Raw genomic sequence first — 17,418 nt, 5'->3', positions numbered from 1 at the left:
ATCCATATAATCCAGCAACAAAAAGGAATGAAGCACTGCTACATAAAATACAAAAGCATAGATGAACCTCTAAGTGAAAGAAGCCAGACAGAAAAGACCACATATGATATGATTCCATTTATAAGAAAAATACATATGTTGGGAACAGAGAGAGTACACATGGACTCAAGATTTCTTTTTGGAGTGATAGAAATCTAAATTTGATTGTGGTGATGGTTGCCCAAAAAAAAAAAAAAAAAAGCAATGAAGATATATACTACACAATCCTGCAATAACAGTAATAATGATATATGAGTGGATACATAAATAGACAAACAAGCTGAAAAGATGTGGGAAGCTGAATGGGACTATATCTGTGAATTTATATAGATTTGACAGAGAAAAAATAAATTTGTTTTAAAACAAAAAACACTGCCATCAAGTCAATTCTGACCTAGGACAACCTCATTTGTTACAGAGTGGAACTGTTCCATAGAATTTTCTGGGCTGTAATCTTATACAAGCATATCACCAGGCCATTCTTGTGTAATACCGCTGGGTGAGTTGGAACCACCAACCTTTAGATTAGTAGTCATGTGCAAACCATTTTCACCACTCAGAGACCTTGGTGATGGTTTCACAACTCAGTAAGCGTATTAGAAATCATTGGATTGTACTCTTTAAAATGAATAAATTTTATGATATGTACATTATACTTCAAGAAACTTACTTAAAAAAAAACTGAAGGGAAAATTTTGTGTTATAATTGTGTCATTTTTCTCTATGTTAATCTTTTTTTTTAATTGTGATTTTGGTGAAAGTTGACAGAGCAAATTCATTTTCCATACAGCAGTTCGCATACACGTTGTCTGATGACATTGACAGTTTACCCCAATGCAACACCTCCCCTCCCACTTCCTCTCAATAGTTACCTCTTCCCTGTGTCCATCCTTCCCTGCACTCCTGCCCCCTGAACTGTCTCCCTGTGCATAAACAGCCCTTCTTTCTCCCATGATTGTTTTCTCCATGGGATGTATCTACCTCAGGTACATGTTCAACTCTTATGCCTGTCTTTTATTTGGCTGGAAGCCACAGGTGTACATTCAATTCCAGACCTGAAGGGCAGCTAGGGATCATAGTCTCACTGGTTCTATCAGGCTCTATCGGACCAGGCTCTATCAGACCAGAAAACCTGGTCTCTCTCTTTTTTTTTCCAAATGATTTTGAGTTTTGTTCCACATTATTCTCCTTTTCTATCCAGGATCTCCTACATAGATCCCCCACTGAGTGGTTGACAGTCATAGCTGGCCATCATCTAGTTCTTGTGGTCTCATAGTCATATAAGCTGAGGATCACATGATGTACCAGTCGCTTGGACTAATTGTTTCCATGAATCTTTGGTTTTCTTCATTCTTTTTTGCTCTGGACTAGGAGAGACCCATTGTTGCATCTAGATGGCTGCTTGTAAGCTTTTAAGATCCCAGTCGCTACTTGCCAAAGTAGGAGGTGGAACAATGTTTTGTGTAGTATGTTATGCCAATTGAGCTTGATGTCCCCTGTGACTATGGTCCCCAGCCCACAGATTCAACTACTCAGTCCCTCTGTGTAGCTGGCTGTGACCAAAGTGACTACAACCTTGTCCCTTGTCAGCTCTACTATACCCCTGGGAGTTCTTACAGAACATACACATATACTTGTAGAACCATTGTCTGCCAACCCTATACATGGTCTTGGGTACACTCCCTGCTGCATAGACATACCTAATAGTTCAGCCTGTCTACCCATCTTTCCACCCATATACCCATGTTTGCCTTCTCTGACAACACAGTACTGTATGTGCAAAAGGGTTCATCTTTGTTGTCTGTACCTCCCATGTACCTCTCTATGTCTTCCTCTTCCTTAATGCCACTATGTTGATCACTCACATTTGGTACATTGCCCTTCACCCAAATCAATACTTATGTCTACCTATCTAACAGTGTTCCCTACCCTACCCTCCCACCCCTGGTAACCAACAAAGAAAATTTCCTTCAATATGTAAACCATTCCTTGACTAATACAATATTTGTCCTTCTGTGATTGACTTATTTCACTCAGCATAATGTCCTCCAAGTTCATCCATGTTACACGGTGATTTGCAGATTCTTTAGGGTTGCATAGTATTCTATTATGTGTATGTACCAGTTTGGTTATCCATTCCTCAGTTGATGGACACCTAGATTATTTCCAACTTTTTGCTATCCTACATTAATCTTTAATGTCAGTGCATTTCCCTAACTGTTTGTTTTGAAGTTGATAAAATGATTCTAATATTTATATGGAGCCTGTGAGAGTAACCAGGAAACCTCTGGAAGAGTAGTGCCTATTTAAAGAATGAAGTAGGAACTATTTACCAGCCCATCATAAAGATATAGTTATTTAAATAATTGAGTATTGGGACATGATGTGACATTACAGATCATTAAAACAGAATGGAGAATCCAGAAATTGACCTACATACATATAAGGCACATAACATATGTTGAATGGGGCATTTCAAATGGATTATAAAATAAGATGTATTCCTACAAATGACTAGCCACCTGGAAAAAATAAATCTAGAGCTTTCATCTTTTAAACCAAAGTAAATTACAAATGGATCAAATATTTGTACATACAAATTGAAAATATAAATGTTTCAAATTTAAAAAGAAAGAATTTCAAAATAACCTTTCAGTAGACAAGTCCTTTCTAACCAAGGCATAAAACTCAAAACCCATAAAAGAAGAAAATTGATAAAAGGGACTACTATGTAAAAGTTTTAAATTCTGTACAGCAATTTTTTATACAGCAATTTGGCAATATCCATTAAAATTTACTTGTCATACCCTTTGATGCAGCAAAGCTATTTCTATGAGTTTATCCTTGAAAATACAGTGTTCACAGTTCCCCAAACTGTGTGTGTGTGTATGTACATATAAAAGTGTATATTTAAAAGCACTTCCATTATGGTATTTTTCTTAATGGCAAAAATATGGAAACAACTCAAATGCCCATCAATAGGTAAGGAATTTAGTAAATTATGGTGTATTTATGTGATTCAATATGACAGACAGCCATTAGAAAGAATGAGAAAGATCACTATGTACTAACAATGAAAAAATGGACAAAATGTATTTTTAAGGGGGTTGGGAAGTGATAAGAAAAAAGATACGTGTGGTATGTTTAGCTTTGGATACATTTAAAAATAAATATAGATACGACTTTATATACCCAAACACATATATATACCTGCATACGTGTTTAATGAAAGCTGGATTCAAAAGAGGATGTGGAACGAGAAATATCATTGCTGATGTCAAATGGATGTTAGCTGAAAGCAAAGAATATCAGAGATTTACCTGTGTTTTATTGACTATGTAAAAGCATTCAACTCTGGATCATAACAAATGATGAATAACATTGTGAACAATGGGAATTCCAGAACACTTAATTTTGCTCAGGATGAACCTGTACAAAGACCAAGGAGCTGTCATTTCAATAGAACAAGGGAATACTGCATGGTTTAAAATCAGGAAGAGTGTATGTCAGGGTTGTATCCTTTCACCGTATTTATTCAATCTATATGCTGAGCAAATAATCCAAGAAGCTGGACTGTATGAAAAAGACATGGCATCAGGATTGGAGGAAGACTTATTAACAACCTAAGATATGCAGATGACACAGCCTTGCTTGCTGAAAGTGAGGATGACTAGAAACACTTACTGATGAAGATCAAAGGCTACAGTCTTCCATATGGATTGCACCTTCACATAAACAAAATCCTCACAACTGGATCAATACACATCATCATAATAAATGGAGAAAATATTGAAGCTGTCAAAAATTTCATTTTGCTTTGATCCATAGTCAGCACCCATTGGAGCAGCAGTTAAGAAATCAGATGTCAAAAAAAAAAAAATCATATGGTGTATGCACTGAGCATATCTGCTGCAAAAGACCTCTTTAAAGTAATAAGAAGCAAAAATGTCACTTTGAAGACTAATGTGTGGCTAAACCAAGCCATGGTATTTTCAGTCACCTTATATTCATGTGAAAGCTGGACAATGAATAAGGAAGACTGAAGAAGTTTATGCTTTTGAGTTGTGATGTTGATGAAGAATACTGAAAATACCATGGACCATCGCAAGAATGAACAAATCTGTCCTGGAGGAAGTGCAGCTGGAATGCTCCTTGGAAGTGAGAATGGCCAGACTTCATCTCACCTATTTTCGTCATGGGATCAGAAGGGACCAGTCCTTGGAGAAGGAAGCATGGTAAAGAGGAATACCCTCAATGTGATGGATTGACACAGTGGCTGCAACGATGGCTCAAGCATTGCAAGGACTGTGAGAATGGCACAGGACAGGGCAATATTTCGTTCTGTTGTACATGGGATCATTATGAATCAGAGTGGACTTGACAGCACCTAACAACAGCAACAACATGTATAAGATTTAAAACATTTTCTTATACAAAACACCAGAAACTATTAACTAACAGACATTGCCTTGGGAGAGGGACTTAGACAGGTAATGGGAGAAGCAGAAAATAATATCTCCATTTTTTACCTTCTACCATTTGTTATTTTTAACCATGTACTTTTTTTGTTGTCGTTGTCTGTTTAATGTTAACAGGGGTTACTTGGGCTGTAGGATAATTATTTATTTTCTCTGCATTTTTCTGTTTTTTTTTTTTTTTAATTAATAAACTGTCATTTTTAGTTAACAGAAATATAATGATCCACGTTAGTAAATTCTCTTTTATTCCATTCATTGTAGGTTTCCCAGGCAATCAGTTATATCACCTCTCTAGCTATATTATTGATACAACTTTTTAACTACATAATTTGTTTACTTCAGTAAAATTGCTTGTTGTGATAGCTTAAGATGCCAGCTTGATACAAATGAATTTAGTGTCTCCTTGCAATATTACTAGAATGTTATGGCTATCCCTGGATTTTCCCATATTTTGGTCCTTAGCATATTACATCTGGAAGTAGAATAATGGAAAAAGGGGGTCGGATTAAATTTCACATTTTATGAAGAAATCAAATATATTTTCAATAAGTACCTGTGTTGATCTGTTGAGTTCTCTTGAGATTGTATATATAAATTGTCTCTCCTATTCTTATATCCTTAGAAATGTACAGGAATCCAAGTATGACTGAGATTGAGCAGGCGGAAGCCCAGCTCTCTGAGTTAGAACTGCTGGCTAGTATGTTTCCCAGTGAGAATGATTTCATAGTTAATGACCAGCTGGCTTTAGCTGAATTGAAAGATTGTATTGAAAAGAAGACCATGGAGGGGAGATCTTCAAAAATTTACTTTACTGTCAATATCAACTTAGATGTATCCAAGGAAACAATGGTAATTCATTTTTGTTTCTGAAATAATAGAAACATGGCAAGACTTAAAACAATGCTTAGACCATATTTCTCCTTTTTCACCAGGTCATGTTTTCATTGGCCTGTATTCTTCCTTTCAAATACCCTGCAGTTCTGCCTGAAATCACTGTCAGGTATGTTGCAGAAGCTCTGGTCAAACTTAGAGCTGAAAAATTAATCTGAGACTAGAAGCAATTCTTGTTTCTATTTTGCTCCAAGAAAAACTGATTTAATTTTTTCCTGTCTTTTCCATCAGATCAGTATTATTAAGTAGATCCCAACAGACTCAGCTGAACACAGATCTGAATGCATACCTGCAAAAGAACTGTTGTGGAGATGTCTGTGTATGGAATGCCACAGAGTGGGTTAGAGAGCATGCTTCTGACTATGTCAGCAGAGATGCCACAACTTCTGGCACCATAGGAAATACAGCTCAGTCACTTGATCTCATTCTCACACGACTCTGGATCTATAGCCATCACATATACAACAAGTGCAAAAGAAAGAATATTCTAGAATGGGCGAAGGAGCTTTCCCTGTCTGGGTTTAGTATGCCAGGGAAGCCTGGTGTTGTTTGTGTGGAAGGCCCACAAAGTGCCTGCGAAGAATTCTGGTCAAGGTTTGCTTGCACATACTTTATATATTGGGTCATTAATTTTAGTATTAAACAAGATAGTAGAGATGTGGAAATTAGTATGTCTTTGGGGTTGTGTCTTCATAGGTATTCAATCTCAAGTCAATAATTCATAAGGAAGAAATAACATATAGTCAACATATAGTCCCTTTACCTGACACAGTGCACATAGAAATCATTCTGTAAATATTGAATGAATTAAGCTCTTGAACAAGATAACGGTCTATATTCCTATCTGTTTCCATAGATCTAATTTTTCCTTCATCTTAGAGATGCTGTAAGATGTATGTATTGTGAAACAAGGGGGCTTCTAAGACCATTAGAAATTCTGCTCATCTTCCCATTTCTCTATCGATACCCTAAATGAGTTTCCGAGAAGTCCCTTTGATAGTTTGAGATTCAACAGTTCTACATGTCTAAGATGTTTATACCAGTCAGTAAAATTTGTTGGGAACGTTTCTTTTCAGACTCAGAAAATTAAACTGGAAGAGAATTTTAATTCGCCATCGAGAAGACATTCCCTTTGATGGTACAAATGATGAACTGAGACGACAAAGAAAATTTTCAATTTTTGAAGAGAAGGTGTTCAGTGCTACTAGACCCCGAGGAAACCACATGGACTTTGGTCAGCTGTATCAGTTTTTAAATGCCAAAGGATGTGGGGACGTTTTCCAAATGTTCTTTGGTGTGGAAGGACAGTGAGTGAGCAGAGGAATAGTTGAAAGTATTTTGTCACTGTTGACCTCTTAATTTTTCCCACTTTTTCTTAAAAGATTAAGTAATTTTCTTTTAGTTCCATCCTAGAAAATGAGAGAGAAGAAAAGAATAAAAGGAAAAAGAAGATCCATAAAATAGAACTGTTAAAAATATGTGAAATGTATGATAATGAGAAAGCATAAGCACAATGGAAAGCAGAGCTGAGTTTCAAATTGTAATCTTAAAAGTGTCTAGAAATTTCTTGACAAATAAAATACTCATTAAGGGAAAAAGTCACTCAGCCTAGGGGCTTAGGGCCATAGTCACTTGGGGTACACTGGTCAATTGGCATAACAGTCCACAAAAACAATGTTCTACATCCTATTTTAGTGACTGGCCTCTTAAAAGCTTGTGAGCAGCCATCTAAGGTTCAACTATTGGCCTCTATCCATCCAGAGCAAAGAGTAGTGAAGAAAATCAAAGATGCAAGGAAACAATTAGTCCAAAGGACTAATTGACCACATGAACCCCAGCCACCGCAAACCTGACTCCAGAAGAACTAGATGGTGTCCAACTACCAATGCTGACTGCTCTGAAAGGGATCACAATGGGATGTCCTAGATAGAGTGGGTGAAAAGTGTGGAACAAAATTCAAAATCATGAAAAAAAAAAGACCAGGTTTACTTGTCTGGTAAGAGGCTCTGTAACCTCTGAGACTATATGGCCCTTAGACATCCTTCACGCCTGAAACTGAACTCACCCCATAGCCTCAACTTTTAGCCAAACAGTAGAAAGAATTATAAAGTAAACAATTACACCAGGGAGGTATACATTCATTAGATCAATCAATCATACAGATCAAAAGTATAGCATTTGCCCAGGGATAAAGCTCAGAAGGTAGGAAGGCTTAGGAAAGAAGGAAAAAGGGAAATGAGAAGAGCGTTGTTACATTGTGTGACAGTAAGTGTCAGAAAACAAAATGTGTATGAGTCATACCTGAGAGAGGTAATTTTGGTGGTCTAACTCATCACCCGTTATCCACAGAAGAGCCTGGAAAAGCTCAAGTCTCACTTCCAGCTTCTGTTACAGTTTGGGGTGGCCTCAGCACACAACTTTGGCTAGAAGACTTCTGGGAAAGCTTTTACTTTCATGGTTAAAGTGACAGATATAGCTAAGCCATGTTTTCCCCTCTTTCTGCCACAATCACCAAAGTAATGACTGGAGCAAGGAAAGAAAAGGCCAAGAGAACCACAGAGATGCCAGAATTTGCATTGCTGAGCTGAGATCCAACACCAGTCCTTGCCTGTCTCTAGATGTCTTCTTATGAAATAAAACACGTTTTGTTTAACTTTCTGTGCCTGTTGTTGTTACTGTTAGGTGCCATTCAGTTAGCTCCGACACATAGCAACCCTATGGACATCAGAATGAAACACTGCCCAGTCCTGCGCCATCCTCATTATCTTCACCATGCTTGAGCCAATCATTGTAGCCACTGTGTCAATCCATCTTGTTGATGGTCTTCCTCTTTAGTTGCTAATCCTACGTTGTATGTGCTGTCGAGTCAGACCCGACTCATAGCGACCCCTACTTGGGTTTCTGAGGCAGTATCACTATGGAAGTAGATTGCCCCATCTTCCTTCCGAGGAGTGGCTGATGGGTTTGAACCACAAACCTTCTGATTAGCAGTCAAGTGCCTTAGGCACTATGCTACCAGAGCTCCCTGCTAATCCTATACTCAACATGATATCCTTCTCCAGGGGCTGGTCTCTTCTGACAACCTAACCAAAGTATGTAGATGAAGCCTGGCCATTCTTGCTTCTAAGTGTTATTCCAGCTGTACTTCTTCCAAGACGTTTACTTGTTCTTCTGGCAGTCCACGAAATTTTTAATATTCTTCATCAACACCACAATTCAAATGCATCAGTTCTTCAGTCTTCCTTACTCATTGTTCACTTTTCACATGCATATGGGGCTATTCAAAATACCATACCTTGGGTCAGGCAAAAGTTAGTCTTCAAAATGACATCTTTGCTCTATAATACGTTAAAGAGGCCTTTTGCAGTAGATTTGCCTAGTACAATACATCCTCTGATTTCTTGATTGCTAATTCCATGAGTGTTGATTGTGGATCCAAGTAAAATTATATCCCTGACAACTTCAATCTTTTCTCCATTTATCACAATGTTGTTAATTGGTCCAGTTGTGAGGATTTTTTGTTTTCCTTATGTTGAGGTTTCATCCATACTAAAGGCTGTATAGTCTTGGCTCTTAATCAGTAAGTGCTTCAAGTCATCTTCACTTTCAGCAAGCAAGGTTGTGTCATCTGCATATATCAGGTTGTTGAGTCTTCCTCCAATCCTGATGCCATGTTCTTCATATAGCCCAGCTTCTCGAATAATTTGCTCATTGTGCAGATTGAATGAGTAAGTTGTTGTTGTTAGGTGCTATCGAGTCGTCTCCGACTCAGCAACCCTATGCACAGCAGAACAAAACACTACCAGGTCCGCACACTTCCACAATCCTTGCTATAGTTGAGCCCATTGATGCAGCCACTGTGTCAATCCATCTCGTTGAGGGCCTTCCCCTCTTTTGTCGACCCTCTACCTTACCAAGCATGACATCCTTCTCCAGGGAATGGTACCTTCTGACAATGTGACCAAAGTAGGTGTGATGAAGTCTGGCCATTCTCGCTTCCAAGGAGCATTCTGGCTGCACTTCCTCCAGGACAGATTTTTTAGTTCTTTTAGTAATCCATGGTACTTTCAGCATTCTTTGCCAACACCACAACTCAAAAGCATCAACTCTTCTTCAGTCTTCCTTATTCATTACCCAACTCTCACGTGCATATGAGGCAATTGAAAATACTATGGCTTGGGTCAGGTTTACCTTAGTCCTCAAGGGGACACCTTTGCTCTTCAGCACTTGAAAGAGGTCCTTTGCAGCCGATTTGCCCAGTGCTATACATCATCTGATGTCCTGATTTCTGCTTCCATTGGTGTTGAGTGTAGAACCAAGCAATGTGAATGAAGTCTCTGACAACTTCAATCTTTTCTTCATTTATCATGATGTTGCTTATTGGTCCAGTGGTGAGGATTTTTGTTTTCTTTATATTGAGATGTAATCCATACTGCAGACTGTATTCTTTAATCTCCATCATTAAGTGCCTCAAGTTATCCTCACTTTCAGCAAGCAAAGTTGTGTCGTCAGCATATCTCAGGGTGTTAATGAGTCTTCCTCCAATCCTGATGCCACGTTCTTCATATAGTCCAGCTTCTCAGATTATCTGCTCAGCATACAGATTGAACAAGTATGGTGAAAGGATGCAACCCTGATGTACTCCCTTCTTGATTTTAAACCATGCAGTGTACCTTTGCTCTGTTCGAACAACAGCTTCCTGGTCTATGTACAGGTTTCTCATGAGTACAATCAAGTGTTCTGGAATTCCCATTCTTCTCAATGTTACCCATAATTTGTTATGATGCACACAATCAAATCCTTTTGCATAGTCTTTAAAACACAAGTAAACATCTTTCTGGTATTCTTTGCTTTGAACTAAGATCCATATGACATCAGCAATCTTATCCCTAATTCCATGTCCTCTCCTTGAAACCAGCTTGCATTTCTGGAAGTTCTCTGTCAATATACTGCTGCAATCATTTTTGAATTATTTTCAGTAAGATCTTACTTGGGTGTGATATTAATGATATTGTTCAATAATTTCCACATTCTGTGGGATCACCTTTCTTTGGAATGGGTACAAATATGGATGTCTTCCAGTCAGTTGACCAGATAACTGTCTTCCAAATCTCTAGGCATGGCCGAATGAGTGCCTCCAATGGGGCATCCATTTGTTGAAACATCTCAATGGGGATTCTGTAAATTCCTGGAGCCTTGTTCTTCACCAATTCCTTCAGTGTGGCTTTAACTTCTTCCTTCAGTACCAATGGTTCTTGCTCATATGCCACCTCAGCAAGCAAAGTTGTGTCATTCTGAAATGGATGAAGATCTACCAGTCCTTTTTGGTACAGTGACTTACTGTATTCCCTCTATCTTCTTTTGATGCTTCCTGCATCATTCAATGTATTGCCCATAGAATCTTTCAATATTGCAACTCAAAGCTTAAATTTTTTCCTCAGTTCTTTCAGCTTGAGAAATGCCGAGCCTGTATCTTCCCTTTTGGTTTTCTAACTCCAGATCATTGCACATTTCATTACAGTAATTGGCTTTGTCTGTTTGAGCTACTCTTTGAAATTGTTTGTTTAGCTCTTTTTATCTTGTCATTTCTTCCATTTGCTTTAGCTACTCTCTGCTCAAGGGCAAGTTTCAGAGTCTCTTCTGACATCCATTTTGGTCTTTTCTTGTCTTTTTAATGACCTCTTGCTTTCTTCATGGATGATGTGCTTGATGCCATCCCACAATTCTGGTTTTTGGTCATTGGTGTTCAGTGGATCAAATCTGTTCTTTAGATGGTCTCTAAATTCAGGAGGGATATATTCAAGGTTATATTTTGGCTCTTGTGGACTTGCCTTAATTGTCTTCAGCTTCAACTTGAACTTGCATAGGAGCAGTTGATGGTCTGTTCCACAATCGGCTCCTGGCCTTATTTTGGCTGAAGATACTGAGCTTCTCCATTGCTTCTTGCCACAGATGTAGTCACTGATTCCTGTGTACTACATCTAGTGAGGTCCACGTATATAGCCACTGTTTGTGTTGTTGAAAAAAGGTGTTTGCAATGAATAAGTCATTGGTCTTGCAAAATTCTATCATGCAATCATCAGTGTTATTTCTGTCACCAAGGCCAAATTTTCCAACTACTAGTGATTCTTCTTTGTTTCTGACTTTTGAATTCCAGTCACCAGTGATAATGAACACATCTTGATTGCACATTCGGTCAATTTCAGACTGCAGAAGTTGATAAAAATCTTCAATTTCTTCATCTTTGGCTTGGTGGTTGGTGTGTAAATTTGAATACTAGCAGTATTAACTGGTCTTCCTTATAGGCATATGGATATTATCCTATCACTGACAGCATTGTTCTTCATGACCGATCTTGAAACATCCTTTGTGATGATGAATGCCACACCATTCCTCTTCAAATTGTCATTCTCAGCATAGTAGATCATAGTCTGGTTTAAAGTGGTCAAAACTGGTCCTTTTCTGATCACTAATGCCTAGGATAGGAGCTCTGGTAGCATAGTGGCTAAGGCACTTGACTGCTAACCAGAAGGCTGGTGGTTCAAACCCATCAGCCACTCCTCAGAAGGAAGATGGGGCAATCTACTTCCATAGTGATACTGCCTCAGAAACTCAAGGAGGGGTCGCTATGAGTCGGGTCTGACTCGATGGCACATAACAACAACAACAATGCCTAGGATATCAATCTTTATGCATTCCATTTCATTTTTGACAATTTCCAATTTCCCTAGATTCATACTTCGTACATTCTGTGTTCCAATTATTCATGGATGTTTGATGGATGTTTGCAGCTGTTGTACTTGAGTTGTGCTTCATCAGGAAATGAAGGTTCTGAAAGCTATACTCCATTCATGTCATTAAGGTTAACTCAACTCTGAGGAGGCATCTCTTCCCCAGTCATATTTTGAGTGCCTTCCAATCTGAGGAGCTCATCGTCCACTACTACATCAGACAATGTTTCAAGGCTATTCATAAAGTTTTCCAGTAATACATCAGACAATATGTCACTGCTATTCATAATGTTGTCAATGTTCAGCTTTTTAAGAAGTGGATGGCCCCGTCTTTCTTCCTAGTCTGTCTTAGTCTAGAAGTTCTGCTGAATCCTGTCTACCATGGGTGGTCCTGCTGGGATCTGAAATACCAGTGGCATAACCTCCAGCCTCACAGGAACACACAAATCACTACAATATGACAAATAGTGCCTGTTACTTATTGCCAAATTGAAAGCTACTTTGCAAATAGGTTTTTTCAAAGCTCTAGTTTGCATCTACCTCCAGCCATTGTATATGCAAATAGGTGAAGTTTTTCTTAAACGGAGTTTGCAGTTTGTTTTTATTGTTGTGGATTTATGCTTTACCCTGCTCCTGGACTTGCCTCACACAAGGCTGAGGCAAGGATAGAGCCCACCATTTATCACCATTCAGCAAACTGGTAATTTACAGAATTACTTTTTATTTTTTTAAATACTTTTTAAAATTGTGATTTGGGTGAAAGTTTACAGAGCAAATTTATTTTTCATACAACACTTCATACTCATTTTGTTCCATGACATTGATTGCGATCCCCATAATGCAACAGCTATCTTCCTACTTCCTCTTCGTGTTTACCTTTTCCCTATATCCTTCTTTCCTATCCATTCCTGCCTTCTGAACTCTCTCTTTGCAAAAAGTGCCCTTCTGATCTCCCATTGTTTATCATTCTAAGCAGCGCACCTTCCCTCGAGAAGACTATAATAGACGGAAATTCCTCAGTATAATTAAGTGCATATATGAAAGACCAATAGCCAACATTATATTTAGTGGAGAAAAACTGAGAGCTTTCCTTTTGAAACAGGGAACAATACAGCATTGGCCACTCTTACCACTTCTGTTCAATATTGTATTAGAAGTCTAGCAAGAGCTATAAGACAAGAAAAATAAATAAAAGCATCCACACTGGAAAATATAAAGAAAAATTATCTCCATTCATGGATGATGTGATCCTGCATATAGAAAATCCCAAAGAATCCACAAGACATCTTTTAGCGCTAAGAGAGGAACTTAGCAAAGTTGCAGGGTACAAAGTCAACAAGCAAAAGTCAGTTGGATTTCTATAACCCAGCAAGGAAAAATCTGAAAAAATAATTAGGGAAACAATTCCATTTACAACAGCATCTGAGAGAATAAAATACCTAGGTATAAATTTAACCAGGGGTGTGAAAGATTTACACAATAAAATTTACAAATCACTGCTGAAAGAGTTGAAAGAAGACTTAAAAAGTAGAAAGATGTTTCCTGTTTATGGACTGGAAGACTTAATAATGTGAAGATGTCCAATACTACCCAAAGTGTTCTATAGATTCAATGTAATCCTGATAAAAATTCCAACGTCTTTCTTTACAGAAATGGAAAAATAAATTCTCAACTTCATATGGAAAAGCAAGAGGTCTTGAATAGCCAAAGCAATGTTGAAAGAAAAGAACAAAGTTGGAGAACTCACACTTCCTGATTTTAAAACATAATATGTTGTTGTTGTTCTTGTTATGTGCTGTCAAGTCGAACCCGACTCATAGTGACCCCTTCTTGGGTTTCCGAGGCAGTATCACTATGGAAGTAGATTGCCCCATCTTCCTTCTGAGGAGTTGCTGGTGGGTTTGAACCGCCAGCCCTCTGGTTAGCAGTCCAGTGCCTTAGGCACTATGCTACCAGAGCTCCCATAAAAACATATTATATAACTATGATAATCAAAATAGCCAGGTATTGTTATTTTAATAGACAACTAGAGCAATGGAATAGAATTGAGAGTCCGGAAATAAACCCACCTATCTACGGTCAGCTTATTTTTGACAAGGGTGCAAAGTCCACTAGATGAGGGAAAAAGAGTCTGTTCAATAAATGATGTAGAGAAAATTGGATTTCCACATGCAGAAAAAGAAAACAGATCAATGCCTAACACCACACAAAAAAACAAATTCAAAATAGGTTGAGGATGTAAATGTGAAAACTAAAACCATGAAATTCATAGAGGAAAATACAGGGGCAATGCTGTAAGGCCTAGCTTTTACAATTAGGATTAGTTCAGAGGGCAGGAATGCATAGGGTTATCTAATATAAGACCAAAAACACAAATAGCAAAAGGCAAAATAAATAAACAGGACCTCATAAATTATTTTTCTTTTGCTGTTTGTGCTTTTATTATTGTATTAGATAATGGAGCTCTTATTGTCTGAGTTTAGCATGCCAGGTGTCATTTGTGTGGAAGGCCTGCAGAACACAAGTGAGCAGTTCTGGATAATGTTTTGTAAAAAGGGCATGGGGGAGAGTCTGACCTCCTCTAACTTCACAAGGGGTCAGGAGACTCAATATCAACATTGTTCTGGTTACCTAGTGCCACTTTGAAAGAATATTCCACTAATGGGATGGCCTTAACAAACAGGAATTTATTCTCTTACAGTTTGGAGGCTTCAAGTTCGAGTTCAAAGTGCCAGGCTATAGGGGTTAGGTCAAAGCCCCTCCCCCTTGGCATTCAGCTCTGCCTCTAGCTCCCAGCCCAGTGAAGCTAGAGGCTTCTCTTCACTCAGACAGCTGCTTGCTGCTGAGGCTGCCAAGCCCAAGGTTGACAAGTAAAATAGCATAATCTTGATGTTACCAAACCACACGGCAGGCCATTAATTCAAGTCCATTGTAAGTCCCCAGGTCAGCAGAGCATGGCAGGCTGCTGAACAATGACATGGCTACATGCAGGGTCCAAGTGTGCCATAAGCTAGAGACTATCCCCAAGGCTTCTCCTTATATACAGGAACAGACCACATCCCAAAGGTAGCTACTCAGCTGCCTGTGGTAGATCCCACCAGGGAGCTGATTGCCAGTCTCATCATGGGGAATAACTACCACCAGCTGCCCAGCCACTCAACCAGGCCTAGCCAAGCTGACATACAAATTTAACTACCACAATTGGTTTCAAGTAATGGCAACCTTATTATAACAATGACATCCTCATGATCATTAGCATGTTTGAGCTCATTGTGGTCTGTATGATGTTGATCTGGCAGTCTTATTTATTGAATGACTTTCAACCTGAGAGGCTTCTTTTCCAGCACTATATTTTCGGAACCTGTACATAGGAGCTCTGGTAGTGTAGTGCCTAAGGCACTTGACTGCTAACCAGAAGGCTGGTGGTAACCCACTAGACACTCCTCATAAGGAAGTTTGGGCAATCTACTTCCGTAGTGATACCACCACGGAAACCCAAGGAGCGGTCGCTATGAGTCGGGTCTAACCCCACCACACCTAGCAACAACAACAGCATAGACCAAGAGGATGTCATTCAAACAGAACAAGGGGTACTGCACAGTTTAAAATAAAGAAAGGTATGTGTCAGGGATGTATCCTTTCACTATACTCACTCAATCTGTATGCTGAGCAAATTATCTGAGAAACTATTATATGAAGAAGAACATGGCATAAGGATTGGAGGAAGACTCATTAACAACCTGGGACATGCAGATGACACTACCTTGCTTGCTGAAAGTGAGGAAGACTTGAAGCACTTTCTGATAAATATCAAAGAATACAACCTTCAGTATGGATTACACCTCAACATAAAGAAAACAAATATTCTCACAACTGTACCACTAAGCAACATCATGATATATGGAGGAAAATTTGAAGTTGTCAAGGATTTCATTTTACATGGACCCACAATCAACGTCCATAGAAGCAGCAGTCAAGAAATCAAACCATGTATTGCATTGGGCAAATCTGCTGCAAAAGTCCTCTTTGAAGTGTTAAAGAGTTAAGATGTTACTTTGAAGACTTAAAGTGTGCTTCACCCAAGCTATGGTATTTTTAATAGCCTCATATGCATGTGAAAGCTGGACAATGAATAAGGAAGAATGCAAAAGAACTGATGCATTTGAATTGTGGTGTTGGTGAAGAATATTGAATGTATAAGGGAGTGCTAGAAGAATGAGCAATGCTGTCTTGGAGGAGGTACAGCTGGAACATTCCTTAGAAGTATGAATAGCTAGACTTGTCTCTCATACTTTGGTCATGTTGATGCACATGTTGTGCATTCCTAAAAATGCACAGTATTCATTAAGAGATGCACAGTGTTTCATTAAAGGAATGCATAGTGCTCTTTGGAGAGTTTCTCAAGCTTCCTCCCAATGAGATAAGGGGAATACAAACATAACGGTTTAAGAAAAACCAGACGGTCAGGAGGTTCACAAAACTTGGAGGAAGGTCATCAACCATTGATTACTAGTCAGACTGCAACAGTCTGAATCTGGGTGGGAGGGGATATTGGCATAGTAAATCACATAGCCCTGGGTGGAGATTCAACATTAGAATGAGACATGCTAAGGGCTGCTATCTTTGTAGTCCTCCTTGCTTAACCTGTAATCATAATTGTATGTATAATATGGTTATGATGTAATTCCTACCCCATAAAAGAAGCTTCTAAAAAACCAAACTCACTGCCATTGAGTCAATTCTGAGTCATAGAGACCACGATAGAGTTTCCAAGGATGTAAATCTTTACAGACTGCCTCCTCTTTCTTTCGTGGAGCCCCTGGTGAGTATGAACCATTGATTTTTTGGTTAGCAGCCAAATGCCTTAACCAATGTACTACTAGAGCTCCTATAAAAGAAGCTTAAAAACCAAAAACAAACTCACTGCCATTGAATCAATTCTGATTCACAGTGACCCTCATTGGCTCTCTGAGGCTATAAATCTTTATGGAAGTAGGTTGCCCAGTCTTCCTTCTGTGGAGTGGCTGGTGGGTTTGAACTACCAATCTTTTGGTTTGCAGTTAAGTGTCTTATCCACTACAAGAATCCACTACAAGAATATCCCGCAAATGGGATGGCCTTAACAAAGAGCTTAGAGAACACTTAGAGAATCTGAGAGACCTCCCTCCCTGTCTGAGCTTGTGCACAAACTTAATATTGAGGTTAACAGTAAGGAGGACCACTGCTTTTTTGCCTTTGTTGGTTTAAGTCACCCATGGCAACGGCCTCCTAACTTTGTG

General features: G+C 38.8%; 1 protein-coding gene across 1 annotated transcript; it reads left to right on the top strand.

Moving 5' to 3' along the window:
- Positions 1–5,159: 5,159 nt before the first annotated feature.
- On the top strand, positions 5,160–6,719 carry RWDD2B (RWD domain containing 2B). Its single transcript, XM_007943510.1, has 4 exons — positions 5,160–5,366; positions 5,450–5,517; positions 5,640–6,002; positions 6,485–6,719. The coding sequence occupies exons 1-4, from the start codon at positions 5,160–5,162 to the stop codon at positions 6,717–6,719; spliced, it is 873 nt and encodes a 290-aa protein (XP_007941701.1).
- Positions 6,720–17,418: the final 10,699 nt, after the last annotated feature.

The sequence above is a fragment of the Orycteropus afer genome, unplaced genomic scaffold (assembly GCF_000298275.1).
Source record: "Orycteropus afer afer isolate SDZICR_OR568_19922 unplaced genomic scaffold, OryAfe1.0 scaffold00108, whole genome shotgun sequence".
NCBI lineage: Eukaryota > Metazoa > Chordata > Mammalia > Tubulidentata > Orycteropodidae > Orycteropus > Orycteropus afer.
The sequence above is the reverse complement of the archived record's forward strand: the minus strand, read 5'-3'. Positions and strand labels throughout refer to the sequence as shown.